We start from the raw sequence: 20,210 nt of genomic DNA, 5'->3' as shown, positions 1-20,210 counted from the left end.
AAGCTAGTCCAAGAACAAATGAACAGAATTAAATAAAAGTAAAAAGCTATTATTTTTGTTTGGCTGTAGAGATTCAACAGTGATATGGTCTGAAAGTAGCTGTAGCCTAAATTTTCATTTCCAACATCACTTTGTGCTTAACTATTTTGATTATTATATGAAACAGCAACCTTTAATCAATAATATTACTATTTCTTGGACTAGATTTTAAGCAAAACTTAAGGCAAGCTGTTTATTGATTACACCTCGGTTTTTAATATGATCATTCCCTCAGTGTTAATCACCAAGCTTCTGGGCATCTGTACTTCCCTCTGCAACTGGATCTTTGACTTCCTCATTGAAAGACCACAGTCCGTACAGATCGATAATAATATCTCCTCCTGTCAGTGTAGGCACACCTGAAGGATGCATGCTTAGCCTACTGCCCTAATCATGACAGTGGATAAACACAGCTTAATGCCATCTATAAATTTGCAAATGATACCAAAGCTGTTAAAATCTCAGATGGTAATGAGGAGATATGGAGGAGAGAGATAGACCAGGTGGCTGAATGGTATTGCACTTAACATCAGCAAGACCAGGGAATTGATTGTGAACTTCAGGAAAACACACCAGTCTTCAGAGTTGGAAAGGGTGAGCAGCTTCAAGTTCCTGGGTTCCAACATCTCGCAGGATCTATCCTGGACCTAGTACATTGATGCAGTCCTAAAGAAGGCTGCCAGTGGCTCCACTTTGTTAGAAATTTGATACGTTACTAGAGACTTCCAAATTCCATACAGATGTACAATAGAGAGTATTTTGACGTTTCATATCATATTCTGGTATGGACGCTTGAATGTACAGGATCGCAAGGGACTACATAAGGTTGTAGACTCAACCACTCTGTGAGTACAACCCTTCCCACCATAGAGGACACCTTCAAGAGGCGAAAGCTCAAGAAAGTGGCATCCATTGTTAAGGACCCTTACCATCTGGAACATGCTCTCTTCTTATTACTACCATCAGTGAGGTGGCACAGGAGCCTGAAGACCCTCACACAACAATTCTGAAACAGCTTCTTCCCCTCTACCTTCAGATTTCTGAATGATCCATGAATTCCATCTTATTGTTTGTGTTTTTTAAATTTATTTTATAACTAATAGTAACATTGTAACTGCACTGTACTGCTGCCATAAAGCAACTAATTTCACATTATATAAGACTGTAATAATAAACCTGGTCTGATTCTGATTTGGAAAATTTCTGGTAAATAAGCAAATCCTAAAGTGTTTCTCTTTAAACGTTGTATGTCCTCAGTGTTGGCAGTTGCCATGGAGATCCAGGTCATGTTATTCCAGCTAATGGGAGCGTAAAGAGATGAGTTGCGTAGAAACTGAAGGGTTCAGTCACATGTCTATAAATCATTGTCAACTTTGTATTTAAAAGAAATGTCTGAAATTGAAGTCCAGTAAATATACATGTGATTAACAGTAAAGCTTTGTAAGAAATTTGGAACAGTATCTAATTACTTAAAATGTGCTGTTTTAAACATGGTTTTCTCAGGTATTCACAACTTGTAGTAAGTGCCTCTATTACTCTGTGTGTGTGTGTGTGTGTGTGTGTGTGTGTGTGTCATCATGCATGACAAATGACATTTTCTGCCCTTTTATCGCCGAGTTTAGAAAGGGAAGAATTTTCACAGTTGTACTGTTTCTGAGGCCACACATGGGGTATCCTGCACAGTTCTAACCTCCTGATCTAGGAAAGGATATACTAACGTTGGAGGCAGTCTAGAAAAGATTCACTAAGCTCATTGCTTGGATGAGAAGCTTTTTTAAAAAAAAAGGATCTTTATTCTTCACTCACAGGGTTCAATTGCAATGTTTAAGAGAAGTTTGGATAAGTACATGGATGTGAGGGTGTGAAGGTTATCGGCCGGCTGCAGGTCAATGGGACTAAACAGCATAACAGATTGGCATAGACTAGATGGGATGATGGGCCTGTTTCTATGCTGAAGTGCTCTGTGATTCCCCAATTTTGGAATTCAGGAGGATGAGGAGTGATCTTACCGAACCACACAAGATGCTAAGGGGGCATGACAAAATAGATGTAATGGGAGAGTTTTGAACAAGTGGACATGGTTACAAGTTGAGGGGGTAGTTGTCTAACACGGAGGTGCATAGGTATTTCCTCTTGCATATGTTCGTGGATCTCTGCATTTCTCCCTCCAGAGGGTTTTGAACATGGAAGAGACTTAAAGAGGAGTTAGATACTGAATTGAGAACCATGGAGAGAAGGGAAGTTAAGCCCTGGGGCAGATCATCCATGATCATTTCAAGCATTGGGTAGGCTAGAGCGACCAAGTGGTTGACTTCTTTTACTTTCTGGTGCTCATACCATCCCGTGGTACCTACAGAACCAGGAAGTGAGGCTAGATTGAAAGAATCTTACCATAAAATGTACTTGTGACATCTAATGACATCTAATTTTGGGCACAATATTCATGCACCTCATTCTACATTATTATGATCCCTGCAGCACATGATAAAGTGAATCACTTGGTTGAATGCATACAGAAAGACAGGTAGCTTGCAATAAGCAGGTGAGTGTCATGGAATGCTAATGTAACACCAGACCTCCCAAACTAGGAACTTAAATGCGCAAATTACATAGTACAAGTCACACACAGGAAACCCCCAAGTTTGATCAGTAGGTCAAACAATTTCCCGCACCCTTCCCCACCCCAACCCACCTATATTATATAATGGATTCTACAAATGTGTGTGAAGCAGGGAAGAGTGGGTTATATTTTGTGTGACTCAGGAATGGAGTCACATGGTCTCCTGTAAGGTGACAGTGACGAAGGTTTCCTTTTTCCAAATATTGGTTCTGTGTAGTGGTCCCACTAAACCTCTAGCACAACTTGGAGGAGAGCATTTGAATGCAAAGCTTCTGTCTCCATGGAGCAGGGTGCACAGTACAGGTTTGTAAGACCCATCTCCAAGACTTTTTATGATGCAGTGATTCTCTGACTGTTGAAGGTGTAATGTAACCAGCTGCTAGGAGTTTGGAAATTTTAAAAAAATCACTGTAGTTATATTACACCAGCCACAAGCCCGTGTGTAGGCTCCTATGACTATGTGTATGAAGGTCACAGTGCCCTTCAATAGGGCCTCCAAATTATTGTGCATGGCATTATAGATGGTTTGCATCTTTCTTCTGTGTTCTTGATTTGTTGGAGCCCTTCTTCTCAAGAATGAAGAAATTCGGATCTGCCCCAGGTATAAAAAAGTATTGGGTGATGTGGATTTGCTGTGACACAGCTAGTGACCCAGGTGCAACCATGGCCTCTGGTACTTTGACATTCTCCATGTGATCACCGGCTGTGCCAGCCTCTCACGCCTAAACCATGGCTTAGTTAGTTATTATCCTCTTTACATTGCCTTATGGTGGAAATGAGTGGTAGAATCTGAGGGAAATTGATAAGAATGTGGGGAGGATAAATATGAATTAATGTGGGATTAGTATAAATGAGAAGTCATTTTAAATTGGGATGAAGATAGGATGAACGGCCCTGCTTCTGTGGTGTATGACTTCCATGGCGTTGTGTGACTTCCATAAAGGCTACTTGGATATAGTGACTCCTGAAAAAACTTACCATTTTTGTGCACAGAAAAATATTTTGACATAGTTTCACAAGAGAAAATCTGCAGATGCTAGAAATCCAAACAACACACATAAAATGCCGGAGGAGCTCAGCAGGCCAGGCAGCATCTATGGAAAACAGTACAGTCGACATTTCGGGCTGAGACCCTTTGGCAGGACTGTCACAAGTTGGTCTTCCATGACCATGAACGTGAATTCAAGTTGTTAGATCAATGTTCAAGTTGGACAGTAAAATGTAATATTACCCGATCTTGCATTTTAATTTAATTTGAGAAATTAAAAGTACGTATGTGCTGTAGCTTGTATTTCTTGTTAACTGGATCTTAGATTGACTTTGGGAGTTTTAATGGATGTTTAGGTTTATTGATTAATGGACTTTAAAGTAAGCTGCCGAGTGTTGAAATGATGATGCATTGTGATAAATAATCTAAGGAAATTCGAGCAACAATATATCAAAATGCTGGAGGAACTCAGCAGGCCAGGCAACATCTAAGAAAAGAGTACAGTCGATGTTTCAGGCCGAAACCCTTCGGCAGTTTGTGTGCGTTGCTCAGATTTCCAGCACTTGGAGATTTTCTCGTTTGTCTAAGGAAATTCGAAAAGTTTTTAGACTTTTTCTACATGCAGTAAATTTTAAATGCAGGTTAGTTAAATGGAACACTTTGAAGGTTGTTTTACTATGCATTGAAACATCAATAAGGGGCTTATCATGTTACATTGTGATTGTTTAAATAGCAACTGGTCAGTCAAATTCCGGTTATTTGGGCCATCGGTTAATCAGTGCAGCCACGTAGTTGGACAAATCTTAAAGAACAAAAACTGATTGCGAAAATTGCCGGTTCCCTTTGTTTATTTAGGACACTATGCTGCTTAATTGGGAGACTTGCTGAACAAGTTTGAACTAGCATCAGTTGCAAGGACTTGTGTAGCTGATAGAATCTACTCCATGCTTAGAGCAACAGTTTTTAAATAGTGTCAGTTGCATGTGCTTGTGTTCAAAATGCAGTGATATTTGTCACTGATATTTGGCAAAGAATAAGCAGTAAGACAATTCAGAACTGTTTTGCTCACTGCGGTTTCAAGCAATGCAGGAACAGCCAGGAGCGAAAATGAAAATATTTCAGTATATCTGCCCATTATATACACTAGGTATCTATGTTGATTTTCTTCATTGCATATCCTGGATGAATTCTTCTGTTGATAACCATTAGGAACTAATACACAGTTTTATAGTACTGTAGTACTGTTGGTTCTTCTCATTTAAATACATAATTTGTTAGTTTGCCTTTTTATACCTTTTTAACTATTTCCACAAAACTTAACGCTTATCGAGGAAGCCACTTGATTGGGCTAAAATGCACTAGTCCCGATGTGTCCCAATTAACCAAATTCAGTGTGTACGTATATATGTGTGAAATTGATTAAATGTTGTTGATTCATTACATTCAACAACATAAACCCTTATTGTTCAGATTTGTTTTAAGTTAGTTGTTCAGTGATGGAAAGGCAATTTTGAGGTTGTATTGCAAGAGGTTATTTGGCAATGCATATTGGAAATTTGGGTCTAGGTTGTGCACAACTTTCTTTCTCTTCCAATATTTTTATTAATTTACATATAAGAATACAGAGCACAGAAAAAAAAATGTATAGATATATAAATATATATACATTATACTAAATCGCATATAAAGACTCCTTACTATATATTCATACAGGTTAGTTAATTCGTAGCATTGAAATATAGTAATTTTATTATATAAAAAAAAATCTCACCCACTACCAAGACCGAAGCTGATTAGTAAAGAAAAGAAGGAAAAAAAAATTAGTCATCATCTGTGCTTTAACAACAAATATCAGAGGTTTTGATAATAATTCAGAAAAGGTCCCCACAATGTTTGAAAGTCTTGACTAGATTCAGAGATTGAACATCGAATCTTCTCTAAGTTTAAACACGACGTCACATCACGTAACCATTGAGCGTGAATAGGAATGGGAGGGGCTGAATCTTTCCATTAAAGCAAGAGCGTCCTTCTGGCTACAAGAGAAATAAAAGGCAAAATGTGCAAGTCAGATGACTCCAAAATAATATCCTTTCCTCCAACAATACCAAATAAAGCGGTCAAAGGATTAGGCTTAAAGTCTACTTTGAAAAGTATCGAGTAAGTTTGAAATACTTCTTTCCAATATTCTCCAAGACTCGGGCATGTCCAAAACATATGAGTGAGTGAAGCTTCTCTATTATTACATTCTTCACAATACGGAGATATATCTAAATAAAAATGAGACAACTTATCGTTGGTCACATGGCCCCATGGACCACTTTAAATTGTAGGAGAGAGTGGCGGGCACATAACGATGAAGTGTTAACCAATTTTAAAATTTGATTCCAAGTTTTCTCAGAAATTGAAGTCTATAAATCTTGTTCCCAAAGATTTTTAATTTTATCTAAAGGAACACTTCTCATTCCAAGTAACATATTATAAATATTAGATATAGATTCATTATAAAAAGGTTTCAAATTAAAAATTACATCTAATAGATTCTTATCGGACGTTTAGGAAATGTACTTATTTGAGACCGTAAAAAATCTCTTATTTGTAGGTATCGAAAAGTTGGGTTTTGGGTAAACTATATTTAGTTGACAGTTGTTCAAATGAAAAGAGACTTCCCTCTACAAACAAGTCTTGAAAGCATTTAATACCTAATCTATCCTATTTTTTAAAAGCCGCATCAATCATAGAGGGTTTAAAAAAATAATTAGAAAAAATGGGACTCTAAAGAGAAAATCTCAATAAGCCAAAGTATTTTCAGAATTGTATCCACATTTTCATAGTGTGTTTAACTACCAGATTATCAGTAAACTTACTAGAAACAAAGGGAGTGAGGATCCAAGAAGAGAAATAATAGAAAATTTATTAACAGCTTCTAAAGAAACTCACATCGGGCAATCCTCACGATTTATGTAATATAGTCAGAATGTAAGATTTCTTATGTTAACTGCCCAGTAATAAAATCTAAAGTTTGGTAAGGCTAATCCTCCATTCTTTTTATCTTTCTGAAGATGAATTTTATTTAATCTAGAATGCTTATTCTTCCATATATAAGAAGATATAATAGAGTCAAGAGAATCAAAAAAAGATTTAGGAATAAAAACTGGGAATGCCTGAAAAAGTTATATAAATTTAGATAATATATTCATTTTGATAGATTTAATTCGACCAATCAGTGATAACAAAAGAGGCAACCAACTTAATAGTGTCCTTTTCATGTGATTCAATAGGGTAAGAAAATTTTCTTTAAGTAGACACTTATAGTTTTTAGTGATTATTACACCTAAGTAGGTAAATTGGTTTCTTACAATTTTAAAAGGAAGGTTAGAATTTGTTGGTATCAAGTTGTTCAAAGGGAAAAGTTCACTTTTATATAGGTTTAATTTATAACCTGAGAACTGGCTAAAAGAGGAGAGTAAAGAAATATGAATCTGAATATTTATTATGTTGAAATCAATAAAATAGATAAGGTCTTAGAGATATAAGACCCTAGAAATTGAATAATGCTAGGAAAATCTCTGCCTTTTATTCAAATTTTGAGGCGCAGAATTCTCATTAAAAGACCTTCACCAAAACTAAAATAATTATTTTCAGATCTTTACTAGTTACTATACAAAGTAAAACTGATAAAGAAGATCTCTGTGACATCAGTTGTTTTTAGTTGTAAGTGGAAGCTGTCAGCAATATCTTGCATCTTCATGTCCTTCAAGCTTCTAGCATCAGTGGTTGAACAGCCCTGGTCAAAGGACTGTATGTGTGTACTAAAGCAGCTGTGTTCCAAATAAAATGTGCAGGAAATGAAAAGCAGCAGATGCTCTAAGTCTTAAATAAAGCAGAACATTCTGAAAATATACACCATTATTTGTGTTTATTATGCTATTAGGGTAAAGACAGCCATAGAATCATTAAGACCTGTCACCTGATTGAGATCATGCAGAGCTGTACAGTCATCTGCCTGTACTCTACAGAAATTACTCACCCTAGGCTACTCAGGCAGTGCCTTCCAAACAAATGACCTCTGACGATAAGAAGGACAAAGTTAGGAGGTGTAGAGTTCGGTTCCGTTTGCAACTCCTCAGCAAATGAAATTAGTCTATGCTCATCAGCAAGACCTCAAAAACATTCAGGCATGGGCTGGTAAGTGGCAAATACCATACATGCCACAAATGTATCAGACAGTGATTATCTCCAAATAAAATTCTATCTACCTGATGTACCATCAATGAATGGCTGCAGAATGTCATATTTACAAAGAGAAAGTTCAAACTGTGGAATAAAAGCTGAAAGTCAGGCAGCAGCTATCAAAATAGAACAAGTCAATATTTTAGTTCAATAACCTTTCTTCAGAATGGTTGTGTATTCCTAACGCTTTCTGTTTTCTTGTTAGGTTCTTAGTATGCCCTACGTTGCCTTCAGATGGTTTTATATTTTTCATTTTAAATTTTAATATTATTCTCTCTTCACAGTTTCTTAATCCATTATCACTTTTCTGTGTTTAACTTGACTATTTTTGTCATTTCTTCTCTGCCTTTTCTTTGATTCTTCCTGAGTCCAAAATTCTCCTCAGTTAAGTACATAGAATGTGGTCCCTTGACACTCCATGTGCTGTCAGCAGCTTGTCCTTCCAGCAACTTGCAACGTAAATAATCTTTGAGGTAAAGGAAAAGCTTCTAATGATGGGTGATGCATTGTCCCAGCAATCTCAAGATCAAATATGCAAGAATTAGGTTATGGTATATACATTTCATGCTGTTTTGGCTTTTCCTAATTTATCTCTTTTATTTTTCTTTTTAGTATCGATGAAAAATATTGGAGAAAAAGGTGAGAAATTCATACACAATTGCACATCAAAAAGGATTCAATGACTATCATAAAGTAATTCCAGAATTTACATAAAACCCTCAATGGAATGGGACAAGTTCACGTCACAGATTTATTAAGCATTTATTGATTATACGATCCTTTTAAGGAAATAGAAGGCATTTATTGATGATACAGTCCTTTTAAGGAAATGGAAGGTACATTGAAATCCCATGCAAACTCACTCCGGTTCCACAAGGCTGCATTTACATTCAACTCAATAGCTCCTCTCTGCCTTTGTCACAACCCCACCTTCACCCCACCGCCCTCTCCCCTGCCCCCTTCTCTGCTTTTTTCCTAAAGATTTATGTAGGTAATTATATCCGTGAATTAATAAATGCATTTTCTTGCATAGATAAACCTCGCTACAAAATAGGAAAGCCTTGCTCGTAATATTCTACGGGCACATTTCCAGTTTCTTGGCATTTATATTTGGTTTTGCTTTAACTATTGAACCAGTTGCAAGCCCAACAGATCACACCTTTACTGGTTTTATTCTAATGAACTGCACCGTATGTCAGTAGATATTTTATAGCTCTCAAAACAACCTTTTAATGGATTTAACGTAAGTTTCCTCAAAAAATTATGATCTGTCTTGCATGATGTGCTTGACGTGTGAATAGGTACTGTGGGGCTTACATATATTGCAAGAATGCTCCTGCTATAACACAGAACAGAACAACAGGCAGAAGAATGGGGCAGTTCGCCCCTCAAGCCTGCTCGACTGTTCAGTCAGACTATGGCTGATCCACTCTTGCCCTGAACACCACTTCTTCACCATTTCTTTTGGCTTCCTTGTACTTCCATGCCTGTCTGCCTGAATCTAGTTATCAATTAGAGAGAAGGCATGTAAATAGAAGAAGTGTGGATGAAATAAGTCCTAATATTGCTGGGAAATCTCCTAATTATTGAAAGTTTTAACAGGTAAAGTTGACTAATCAGAAATGAAAATTTGGAGGCAGGTTTAGAAGTACCATTAATTCATAAGCTTGTGGGTATCAGGTAATACTTAATGGTTTGTAGCACAATTAAAGTTTGCCTAGAATGTAAAGATGTATTTATTTAATTTATAGTTGAAAAGATTTTATTTTCACTGGGTATTTTGGGGAAAAAAACTATTATTTGTGCTTGACAATGGTTTTAAACTTCATCTCCAGATAATGTCATAATAATACAGAAATAAAGTGTAATGTTTAACATCAGGTGGATAACACAGCATTTTTTGTGATCTTCTTTCTTCTAGTTGTCTGTTTGGTATTTTACCATTTACTTTTCATCATGTTTGTTTGGTCGTACTGGAAAACTATCTTTACAAAGCCAATGAATCCGACTAAAGAGGTAAGCATGAATAGGGAGTGTTGTTCATCTGACGAATCTTATGCTTTGGTTCTGCAAATCTGTCATGCTATTGCTGTACTTGCAGAACATAGAACAGTATAACACAATATGGGACCTTCGGCCCACAATGTTTTACCATTTTTTTAACCTAGTCCTCAATCAATTTATTCCTTTCCTTCTACAAAGCTCATAACCCTCTATTTTTCTTTTATCTATGTGCCTATCTTAGAGTCTTTTAAATGTTCCTAATGTATCGGCCTCTACCATCAGCCCTGGCAGTGCATTCAAGGCACTTTCAACACTGTGTATAAAACAAAAGGTACCTCTGACATCTCCCATACACTTTACTCCACTCACCTTAAAAGGATATCCTCTGCTATTAGCCATTGCTGCCCAGGGGAAAAGGCACTAGCTGTCTACTTTGTCTGAGCCTTTTATAATTTTATACATCTGTATCAAGTCACCTCTCATCCTTATTTGCTCCAAAGGGAAATACTCTAGCTTACTCAACTGTTCATCCTAAGACATGCTCTCTTATCCATGCAGCAGCATGGTAAATCTCCTCTGCACCCTTCCTATTATGAGGCCACCAGAACTGAACACAATACTCCATGTGTGGTCTAACCAGTTTCATTGACTGCAACTTTACCGAGAAACTCTTCAACTCCAATCCCCGACTAATGAAGGCCAACACACCATACACCTTCTTAACCACCTAATCGACTTGTGCGGCAACTTTGAAGGATCTGTGGCTACGAACTCTGAAATCCCTCTGTTCTTTTATGCTGCCAAGAATTCTACCATTCTGTATTCTGCCTTCAAGATCGACCTTCTGAAGTGCTTCACTTCACACTTCTTCAGATTGAACTCCATCTGCCATTGCTCAGCCCAGTTCTGCATCTGTTTCATTGTAACCTTTGATAATCCTCTACACTATTCACAAAGCCACCAACATTTGTGTCATTTGCAAACTTACTAATACACCCTTCCACTTCCTCATCCAAATCATTTATAAAAATCACAAAGAGCAGGGGTCCCAGAACAGATCCCTATGGAACACTGCTGGTCACTGATCTCCAGGTTGAATATCACCCTCTGCCTTCTATAGGCAAGCCAGTTCTGAATCCACACTGCCAAGTTTCCATGGATCCCATGTCTTTTGATTTCCTGAATGACCCTACCATGGTGAACCTTTTCAACTGCTTTAGTAAAATCCATTTACACCACATTCACTGCTGTTGCTACATCAGTTTTTTTTTGTCACTTCAAATAGTTCAATCAGGCTGATAAGGCATGGCCTGCCCTTCACAAAGCCATGCTCATCCTTAATCAAACAATGCTTCTCTAAATGTTTATAAAATGTTCTCCAAATGTCCCTAAAATTCTTCTCCTTTAGTTTGCCCACCACTCTCTATAACTCCCAGAATTATCTCTGTTTGCCTTCTTGAAGAAGGAGACAATATTTTTCATCCTCCTGTGGGCAGCGATGACACTAAGATTATCTTTAATGCTCCAGCAATCACTTCCCTCGCTTTTGTTGTAACCTGGGGTATATTCCATTCAGCTCCAGGGACTTAGCCACCTTAGTATTTTTCAAAAGCTCCAACATTGCCTCTTTCTTAACCTCGACATGTTCCAGCATATTAGCCTGTTCTACTCTGCCCTCACATTTGTCAAGATCCCTCTCACTGGTGTACACTGAAACAAAGTATTCATTAAGCATCTCCCCTCCCTCTTCCCACTACAGACACGTTTCCCCCTTTACCCCTCAATGGGTCCTGCCTTCACTCTAGTCATCCTTCGTTTTTCACATACTTGTAAAACCCTATGAGGTTTTCCTTAATCCTCCTTGCCAATAGCTTCTCATGTCCCCTTCTAGCTCTCCTAAGTCACATCTTAAGCTCCTGCCTGACTACCTCATAACTCTCAAGAGCCTTCTTTGCTTCATAAACATTAAGGATGCATCCTCCTTCCTCTTGACTAAAAGCTCCTCCTTTCTTGTCAATTGTAGTTCCTTCACCCTGCCATCATTCCCCAGTCTCAATTGGACAAATCTGTTCAGAACCCCATGCAAGTGTTCCCACATTTTACTGTGCATTTTCCAGAAAATATCTGCTCCCAATTTATGCTCTATAGTTCCTGCCTTATACCCTCATAATTAGCCCACCCCTTTCCCATACTGCCTGCTCCTTGTCCATGGCTATGCTAAAGGTCAGGGAGTTCACAGAGTTATGGTCACTGTTTACATAATGAAAAGACACACATTTTGGTCTTTTGTGCATAATCTTTTTGCTGGATCCATTCTCTAATTTCAACCATATTATACCCATCATTGCAATTTTTCCATGAATCAACTCTACTCTATTAATTTATAATACAGCTAATTAGCATACACTAGGAATTGCTCTGGTATATTCCAGGGAGAACCATAGGGGAACGTTTCTGTGTGATGGTGTCAGGGATTCTGTGAGTCTGGTGAAGGGTCGAATCTCAAATTTCATTTGACAGAATGTGGCTTGGCCAATGAAGGAAAATCCCAAACCTGGGGATTCACATCCAATGGACGTTATCAGCAGATAAAATTAAATGTTCTTCCTTACAAAGAGGGTCGGAACGAGGAAGGGTCTGGATGACAATGGGATACTTTGTTTTAGGACTGAAAACCTGGTGACTCACATGGTCATGTAACAATTTAGACTCTAGTCTCAGGTTGCCGACATGCCCTCATGTCGGCTACCCCGCAGAGTGTTATACGGCCAGCTCCATCATGGTCGACGCTCAGCTGGAAGGCCAAAGAAGCGCTATAAGGATCAGATGAAGAATGCTTTAAGGAAGTGCAAGATCAGACCCGAGGACCTGGAGGATGTTTCTGCTGACCGTACCACTTGGCGACAGCTGTGTAGGGACGGGGTTCGTATTCTGGAGATGGAAAGAACAACCAGAAGACAGCAGAAGAGAGCCAGAAGAAATGCAGCCATGGTTGCCACCACTACTACATATACATGTCCCACCTGCAATAAAGCTTGTGGGTCCAGGATAAGTCTGCATAGTCATCAAAGATCTCACCGTTAAAGGAGTGGACGTCGTCATTGGATTTCGACGGACAACCAAAGAAGAAGAGTCTCAGGTTACTAAAAATGTATAGTGGTTGTACTCAAATTAAAGGATCTATTTCTGATCTCTCAAAACTCCAGTGGCTTAAGTGGCAGAGTTCTTCAGGGAAGGTCCAAACTCCATGATGCAGCCCTCTAGGTTTCTACTTCTGTATTTAAAGGCAACAAGAGATACCACCAGCATAAAATGTAGTCGTTCTCAGTGTGCAAACTGCTGATGAGGCAGCAAATGCTTTAAGACTTCAGATAATAATGGGTAGGTGTACAGAGGGGAGATAGAAAGCTTCGTGACGTGGTGCCATGCCAAAAACCAAAACAAAAGAGCTGGTCATGGACTTCAGGAAGAGGGGCAGTGTAAATGCTCCTGGTTCCACCAACAGCGCTGAGGTCAAGAGAGTTGAGAGCTACAAGTTCCTCAGAGTGAACATCACCATTAGTGTGTCCTGGTCCAACTATGTTGACGCCACAACCAAGAAAGCTCACCGATGCCTCAATTTCCTTCGAAGCCCAGATAAATTTACCATGTTTGCTTTCATCATTACCAATTTTTATTAATGTACCATAGAAAATATCATGTCCAGATACATCATAGTTTAGTATGGCACCTACTCTGCCCATGACTGCAAGAAACTTCAGGGAGGGTGGACACTACTCAGCAAATCAGGGAAAGTAGCCTCCTCTCCATGGGCTCTGTCTACGCTTCTCACTGCGACAGTAAATAAGCCAGCATCATCTCTCTTCTCCCTCCTCCAGTTCAGGAGAAGATACAGAAGCCTGAAAGTACGTGCCACCAAGATCAAGGGCAGCTTCTTTCCCATTGATATAAGACTATTGAATGCTTCCCTAGTACGATAAGGTGGATTCTTGACCTCACAGTCAATCTCATTGTGACCTGGTACCTTACTGTATACTTCATCTGTACCTTGAACTTTATTCTGCACTCTTGTTACTGTTCTACCTCCTTGCACTATTGTAATTAATTTATCTGTATGGATGATGAAAATGGCAAATTTTCACTGTACCTCGGTACATGTGACAATTAAAAAAACAACTTACCAGAGCAACTCCAGGTCAGGTTTAGTTTATTTGACAGAGAAAAAAATGTGAAAAATTTGTCAAGTTGTTTACTGAGAATGCTTTTCTTAAATGTTGCAGGAGATCTTAATTTGTTTTTCATGTTTATAGGTTTAAAGCTCTTTTCTACAGCAAAAGAGGAGAATCGGACCATTGGCCTTTGTAAATCTTTAGAAAAATATGCAACTTATTTCATTAAAGGATGACTGTAAGCTTGATCAACCATGTTGGTTTTAGGACAGTCTTAAAAGGAAACAGAGGAATTGAGATTTCCAAAACTTCGGACCATAGCATCTGAAGTCACAACAATAGATGGAGGAGCAATTCTAGTCATTTAATTTTCACTCAATTAACTGCATTCCATCTCACTTTTCTATTCATTCTATATAACTCTGCCAATGTTTAACCAATTCTTTTTCCCTTTATCTTTTGGTTGTTGCTGGGCTAGTATTTGTGTTAGAAATAGTAATGGTTGCACTTTGTTAATGTGGAACTTGTACTGTAGCTTTTACTCACCACCCATGCAATTCAGTGAGCAAGTCAGCAGACTTGGTATTGAATTCCCACAGAACATGTGAATTATAGGAATCAATCTTAGTTGTTCCATTGCTTTGCTTAAAATCATGATTCCTAACATTTTTATCTTTCATTATGTGTATAAATGTATTACTATTTTACAGTTTTCCTATTACAATAACTTGTATATATTGCAGTTTAATATACTTTGTATACTTTTTATGTTTGGTATGCTCTGTTTTTAATTTTATCCCCTTAGATTAATTGAAACACGGAACAATACAGCACAAAACTGTCCTTTGGCCCACAATGTCTGTGCCAAACAATGATGCCAATTTTATCTGACTCACTTGCCTGCATATTGTACATACCCCTTCATTCCATACCTGTTTATTTGTCCATCTGATTGCCTCTTAAGCATTGCCGTTATATCTGCTTGCACCACCTCTCCTAACAACACATTCTAGGTACCTACACTCTCTGTGTAGGGGTAAAGAAAATCTTGCCTTGTAGATTTTCTTCAAGCTTTCCCCTTCTCTTCTTAAAGCAATGCTTACTAGTTCTATTTTTTATCAAATGTTGTCCTTATTTTAGGATTATATTTCACATTTTACACTCTTACTAAATCTCCTCTTCTCTGGTGCACCTCAAGAATGCGTGCTTAGCTCATTGCTCTACACCCACAGCTGTGTGGCTGGGCATAGCTCAAACAGCATCTATAAATTTGCCAATGACACTATTGTTGGCATAATTTCAGATGGTGACGAGTTGGTGTACAGGAGTGAAAGAGAGCAGCTGGTTGGGTGGTGTCGAAACAATAACCTTCCACTCAGCAGCAGTAAGACCAAGGAATTGATTATTTACTTCAGGAAGGGGAAGTGGAGGGAACACACATCAGTCCTCATCGAGGGATCAGCAGTGGAAAGGGTGAGCAGTTTCGAGTTCTTGGGTACCAACATCTCTCCTGGGCCCAACATAATTGTTGCAATTACAAAGAAGGCACGACAGCAGCTATATTTCATTAGGACTTTGAGGAGACTTGTTATATTACCAAAGACTCTTGCAAATTTCTACATATGTACTGTGGAGAGCATTCTAACTGCCTACATCACTATCTTGTCTGGAGGGGCCACTGCACAGGATCAGAAAAAGCTGCAGAAAAGTTGCAACTCAACCAGCTCCAGTATGATCACTAGCGGCGACGACATCTTCAAAAAGCGATGACTCAAAGAGGCAGCATCCGTCATTAAGGATCCCTTTTACCCAGGACATGTTCTCTTCTCTTTGCTGTCATCAAGGAGCAGGTACAGGAGCCTAAAGACACACACTCAACATTTGAGGAAGAGTTTCCTCCCCACTGCATCAGATTTCTGAATGGACAATTAACCTATGTACACTACCTCACTATTTCTTTCCCTTTTTTTTTGCACTACAGGTCCACAATCCCTTATTTGAAATCCTTGGGGCCAGTTGCATTTTGGAATTCAGAATTTTTCGGATTTCAGACCCCCCCCCCCCCCCCAACCCGATACCAAAAAACACATATGCTCAAGTCTCTTATTTAACTTGTCGCAGTGCAGTGGACCTTAAGACCCAGCAGCGCACCAAACTTACACACATCCTCCCGTATACTTTAAATCATCTCTAGATTACTTATAACACCTAATACAATGTAAATGCTATGTAAATGTTATACTGTATTGTTTAGGGAATAATGACAAGAAGAAATTTTATTTCCAACAAAAACATTCAATAAAACATAAAAATATACATCTTCAAATGAACCGAATCAAACACATGGTAAATGACTTATTGGAATAAATGTAGAACGTCACTGTCACTATAAAACTTCAGTAAGACGCCGCACAGGCACACCACTATCAAGCTTCTGCAGTAACTGCACTTTCTGCGTTATTGATAGAGAAGATTCCTTTTCTTTTTCTCTTTGTTACCCATAGGGGTGTCTGCAGCTCTTTTTGACATTTTCACAGTGAAATTAAACACAAAGTCAACAGTGAACACAAAATATCAGCGAACAGCAAATGCATGTGTAACCAGTACGAGCACTGAGCCACAACTGATGTCTGGCGGCCTCTGCTAGTGCTGCCACGTCACACCTGAGTGACGTCAGCTGTTGGCGAAAAAGACTTCGGTTTCGGAGCTTTTTGGATTTCAGAATTTCGGATAAAGGACTGTGCACCTCTACTTATTTATAAACTTAATTAGTTATTGTAATTTGTAGTTTCTTAATTATGTATTGCAATGTACTGCTGCCACAAAACAACATATTTCACAACATATGCTAGTGATATTAAGCCTAATTCTGATTCTGAATATCCATTCGCACTAAATACCCAGAGACACTTCCTGTACGGTTTCATCCACTGTGCTTCTGATCAAATCCTGACCCATCAGTGCCATTAAGCTGTATTTCCATTTGTTGCAGTCAGTGACTCAGCTGCAGAATTTTTCTGTTCTCAACCATCTTTGAGCTGAAGAAAATAATTGTATTTATTTTTAAACACTTGGATTTCCCTTTGCCATGATCAAATTAGCTTGTAATGCTTGAATTGAATCCAGCCCCACTGTTTTGCATTGTTTATAATTGAATGCCCTGTCCCATTCCAATTCCTGCTAGACTTTGTGATAATCTGAGGTACTTTGTTTTTCCTCGAGGGTTTATTGCCTATCCTCTGGATGTAATGGTGAGGTGCCTGGTAAAGCTACCCCTAATGTAAACAATATCTGAGGCAGCAATATTGAAGGATCTATAGGCATAGCCCAATTTAGAATGAGGTCTGCAAATGATGGTGTACCCAAGCGTTCATAGCTTTGAGAGGCAGTATTCAAGAATTCTTTGCATTTGTCCATGTGATCTCCAAATGCATATAATTTACTATTCTTAAATGCATATTATTTTATTATTATCCATAGTTCCACCTTTCATACACAGACCGGGAACAAATAGAACGTGGGGATCGGGGTGAGGGTCAGCAGGAAGTCCTCAGACGAATGGCCAAGGAATTGCCCATCTATACAAGAACCTTATCTGGAGGTAAATAGTAAATTTGGATGAGCAGTTTCACTAAACGTACTTGGGTCTTACGCACATTGATATCTGAAATGCTGTCTGCTTTTGGCCGGAAAGTATTCAGCTGTAAATAAGTAAATCCAGAAAAGCCTGGAAATTCTGCAGATCAAGCAAACTCAAGGAGTGGGACTCGGTTAATGCTTCAAGTCAATAATCTTTAATCAGAACTGGAAAAAAATGGATGTGAAAATTAAAAACATGCTGGAAACCTGAATTATAACAGAAGGTGCTCTAAGTGCGTAGCAGGTCAGGCAGCATCTATGTATAGAGACAGTTAACGTTTCAGGTCTTTCAAAGGTAAGAGAGATACTGATGTACAGTAGAGCAAGAGGATGACCCTCCAGGATAGGGTGACACTGAGGAAATAATAAAATGAAAAGACTGAACAAAGGAGTTAGCTACTTAAGCAGTAGTGAGTAGTTCATGGTAATCGATAGGTCTAGATGCAGGGTAAATGGCAATAGCAGATCATCCCTTACCCTTGTTTTCTGAAAAGTGGGATCAGTGGGTGATTTGTTCAATGCACTATTGTGTCCCATAGGTTATAAAGTGAAATGTTTATCAGCTTCTGTATATAATTGATGGAGTAGACTTCATGCTGAGAAGAGAGGATTAGTGTTGGAGTAGGGAAAAAATGAAAATGGAGTGCAGCCTTTAATTCAGCGGTTATACCTGTCGCCTCCACATTCAAACTATGTCAAATGCAGTAAACTGAAATAGTACTATAAATCACTATTTCATTATAACTATTTAGCCATAAGACAGTAAGAACACAAAGCACAGGATTGACAATCGCATTCCTTTCCCCACCCCACCTCCACACTGCCCAAGACCTTCAACCAGATTATGGTTGATCCAGTCCTGACCTGAACATCACCCTCCTGTTGTCTTGCCATACCCCTTGACTCCCTCGTAATCTAAATATCCGTCAATCACAACCTTTAATGTATTCGGTGACTCTGCCCCACAGTATCTGGAGGAGAAAATTCCAGAATGCATTCCTCTTCCCCCCGCATAAATGGGCAACTCGTTATTGTGAAAACACGCCCCCCCCCAATTCCATATGCCCCCTGAAGGAGAAACAGCCCTTAAGTGTCCATCTTGTCAGTCCACCTGAGAATCCTACATGTTTCAGTACTTTGTCATACCCTGGGTGAGCCTTATCTACTCGGCTTCTGATGTAAGTCTATAATTATTGAACAATGGAGGCCAAAATTGTACACTGTTCTGCAGAGGTGGACTCATTATCCCACCTCCCATATGGGCAGGAGATGTTTGAGGATGGAAAGGGGCTGGGATGACGGGATAATAAGAGTTAGTTATGGTAGAGATTATGATTTTTATGTTTAATTTGATTGACATTGCAGCTGGTAAGATTTAAAATCTAGCATTTAAAGAAATACAAAATGCAATTATTTTGAATATTATGATATTACTTTACTTGCTGGATATTCGAGAGATGGTGGTGGGAATGGAAGAAATCAGCCATTATACAAGTGTAAAGATAATTATCAACTCAAGATATATTCACACTTGATACAAATCCTACTGCATAGATCACAATAACTTATTGTTTTGTAGCCACCATGTGTTTCTATATGCACTCATGAAATTCCTTCATCCTATTTTAATAGAGACTAATTTATTTAGTGAAGCTTTAATCCATTTGATCAATGCAAAAAATTTTCTTAAGTGAAAAATAAAATTAGTTTAATAAGTATCCACGTGCTTTTATCAAACAGTGTAATTTAATGCCTTTTTCATAAGGGTGATATAAGGAAATGGAATAATATGACTGAACATACCTACAGTATTGTCTTTGCCCAGATATTTGTTCCATATTTTTATATATAGCATTGTTTCCAAAGCAATTCGATACTGTGACAGATGTCAACTTGTGAAGCCAGATCGCTGTCACCACTGCTCAGTCTGTGACAAGTAAGCATTTATTCATTCTTCATAACTCTATTGATGGTTCAGTACTACGCAAAAGTCTTAGGCACATTTTACTGCTGTAATTTCAAGATATTAAAATTCTGCTCATTGTTACTGCTGCAACAAAAAACAAATTTCATGAGATATGTGAATGATGATAAACCTGACTCGGATATGGCTCTTTATCGTGGACTGAGTGAGCAGGGGGGAGGGAGAGGGAAATCCTGGTTATGCAAATTGGACGAATGGGCAAAAAGGTGGCAGATATAATACAGTGTTGGGGAATGTATGATAATGCATTTGGTAAAAGGAACAGTAGTGCAGACTATTATCTAAATGGGGAGAAGGTTCAAACATCAGACATGCAAGACTCCCAGAAAGTTAATTTACAGGTTGAGTCTGTGGTAAAGAAGGCAAATGCAGTGTTGGCATTTAGTTCAAGGGGAATAGAGTATAAAAGCAAGGAGATAATGCTGAGCCTTTATAAGACACTGGTCAGGCCGCACATAGAGTGTTGTCAACAGTCTTGGGCCCCATATCTTAGAAAGGGTGTGTTGTCATTGGAGAGAGTCCAGAGAAGGTTCACGA

The 20,210-nt window shown here is 38.5% G+C and overlaps 1 protein-coding gene across 1 annotated transcript in view; it reads left to right on the top strand.

Annotated features, from left to right (window-relative positions):
• Window positions 1–20,210, top strand: part of zdhhc2 (zinc finger DHHC-type palmitoyltransferase 2) — a 91,643-nt gene that overhangs the window by 8,226 nt on the left and 63,207 nt on the right. The window contains exons 2-5 of the mRNA XM_072252653.1: window positions 8,490–8,516; window positions 9,799–9,893; window positions 17,531–17,651; window positions 19,556–19,625. Coding sequence (XP_072108754.1) covers window positions 8,490–8,516; window positions 9,799–9,893; window positions 17,531–17,651; window positions 19,556–19,625 — 313 coding nt within the window. The remainder of the gene's footprint in view (window positions 1–8,489; window positions 8,517–9,798; window positions 9,894–17,530; window positions 17,652–19,555; window positions 19,626–20,210) is intronic.

This window comes from Mobula birostris, chromosome 3 (genome assembly GCF_030028105.1).
Source record: "Mobula birostris isolate sMobBir1 chromosome 3, sMobBir1.hap1, whole genome shotgun sequence".
NCBI lineage: Eukaryota > Metazoa > Chordata > Chondrichthyes > Myliobatiformes > Myliobatidae > Mobula > Mobula birostris.
This window is presented reverse-complemented; position numbering and strand designations above follow the sequence as displayed.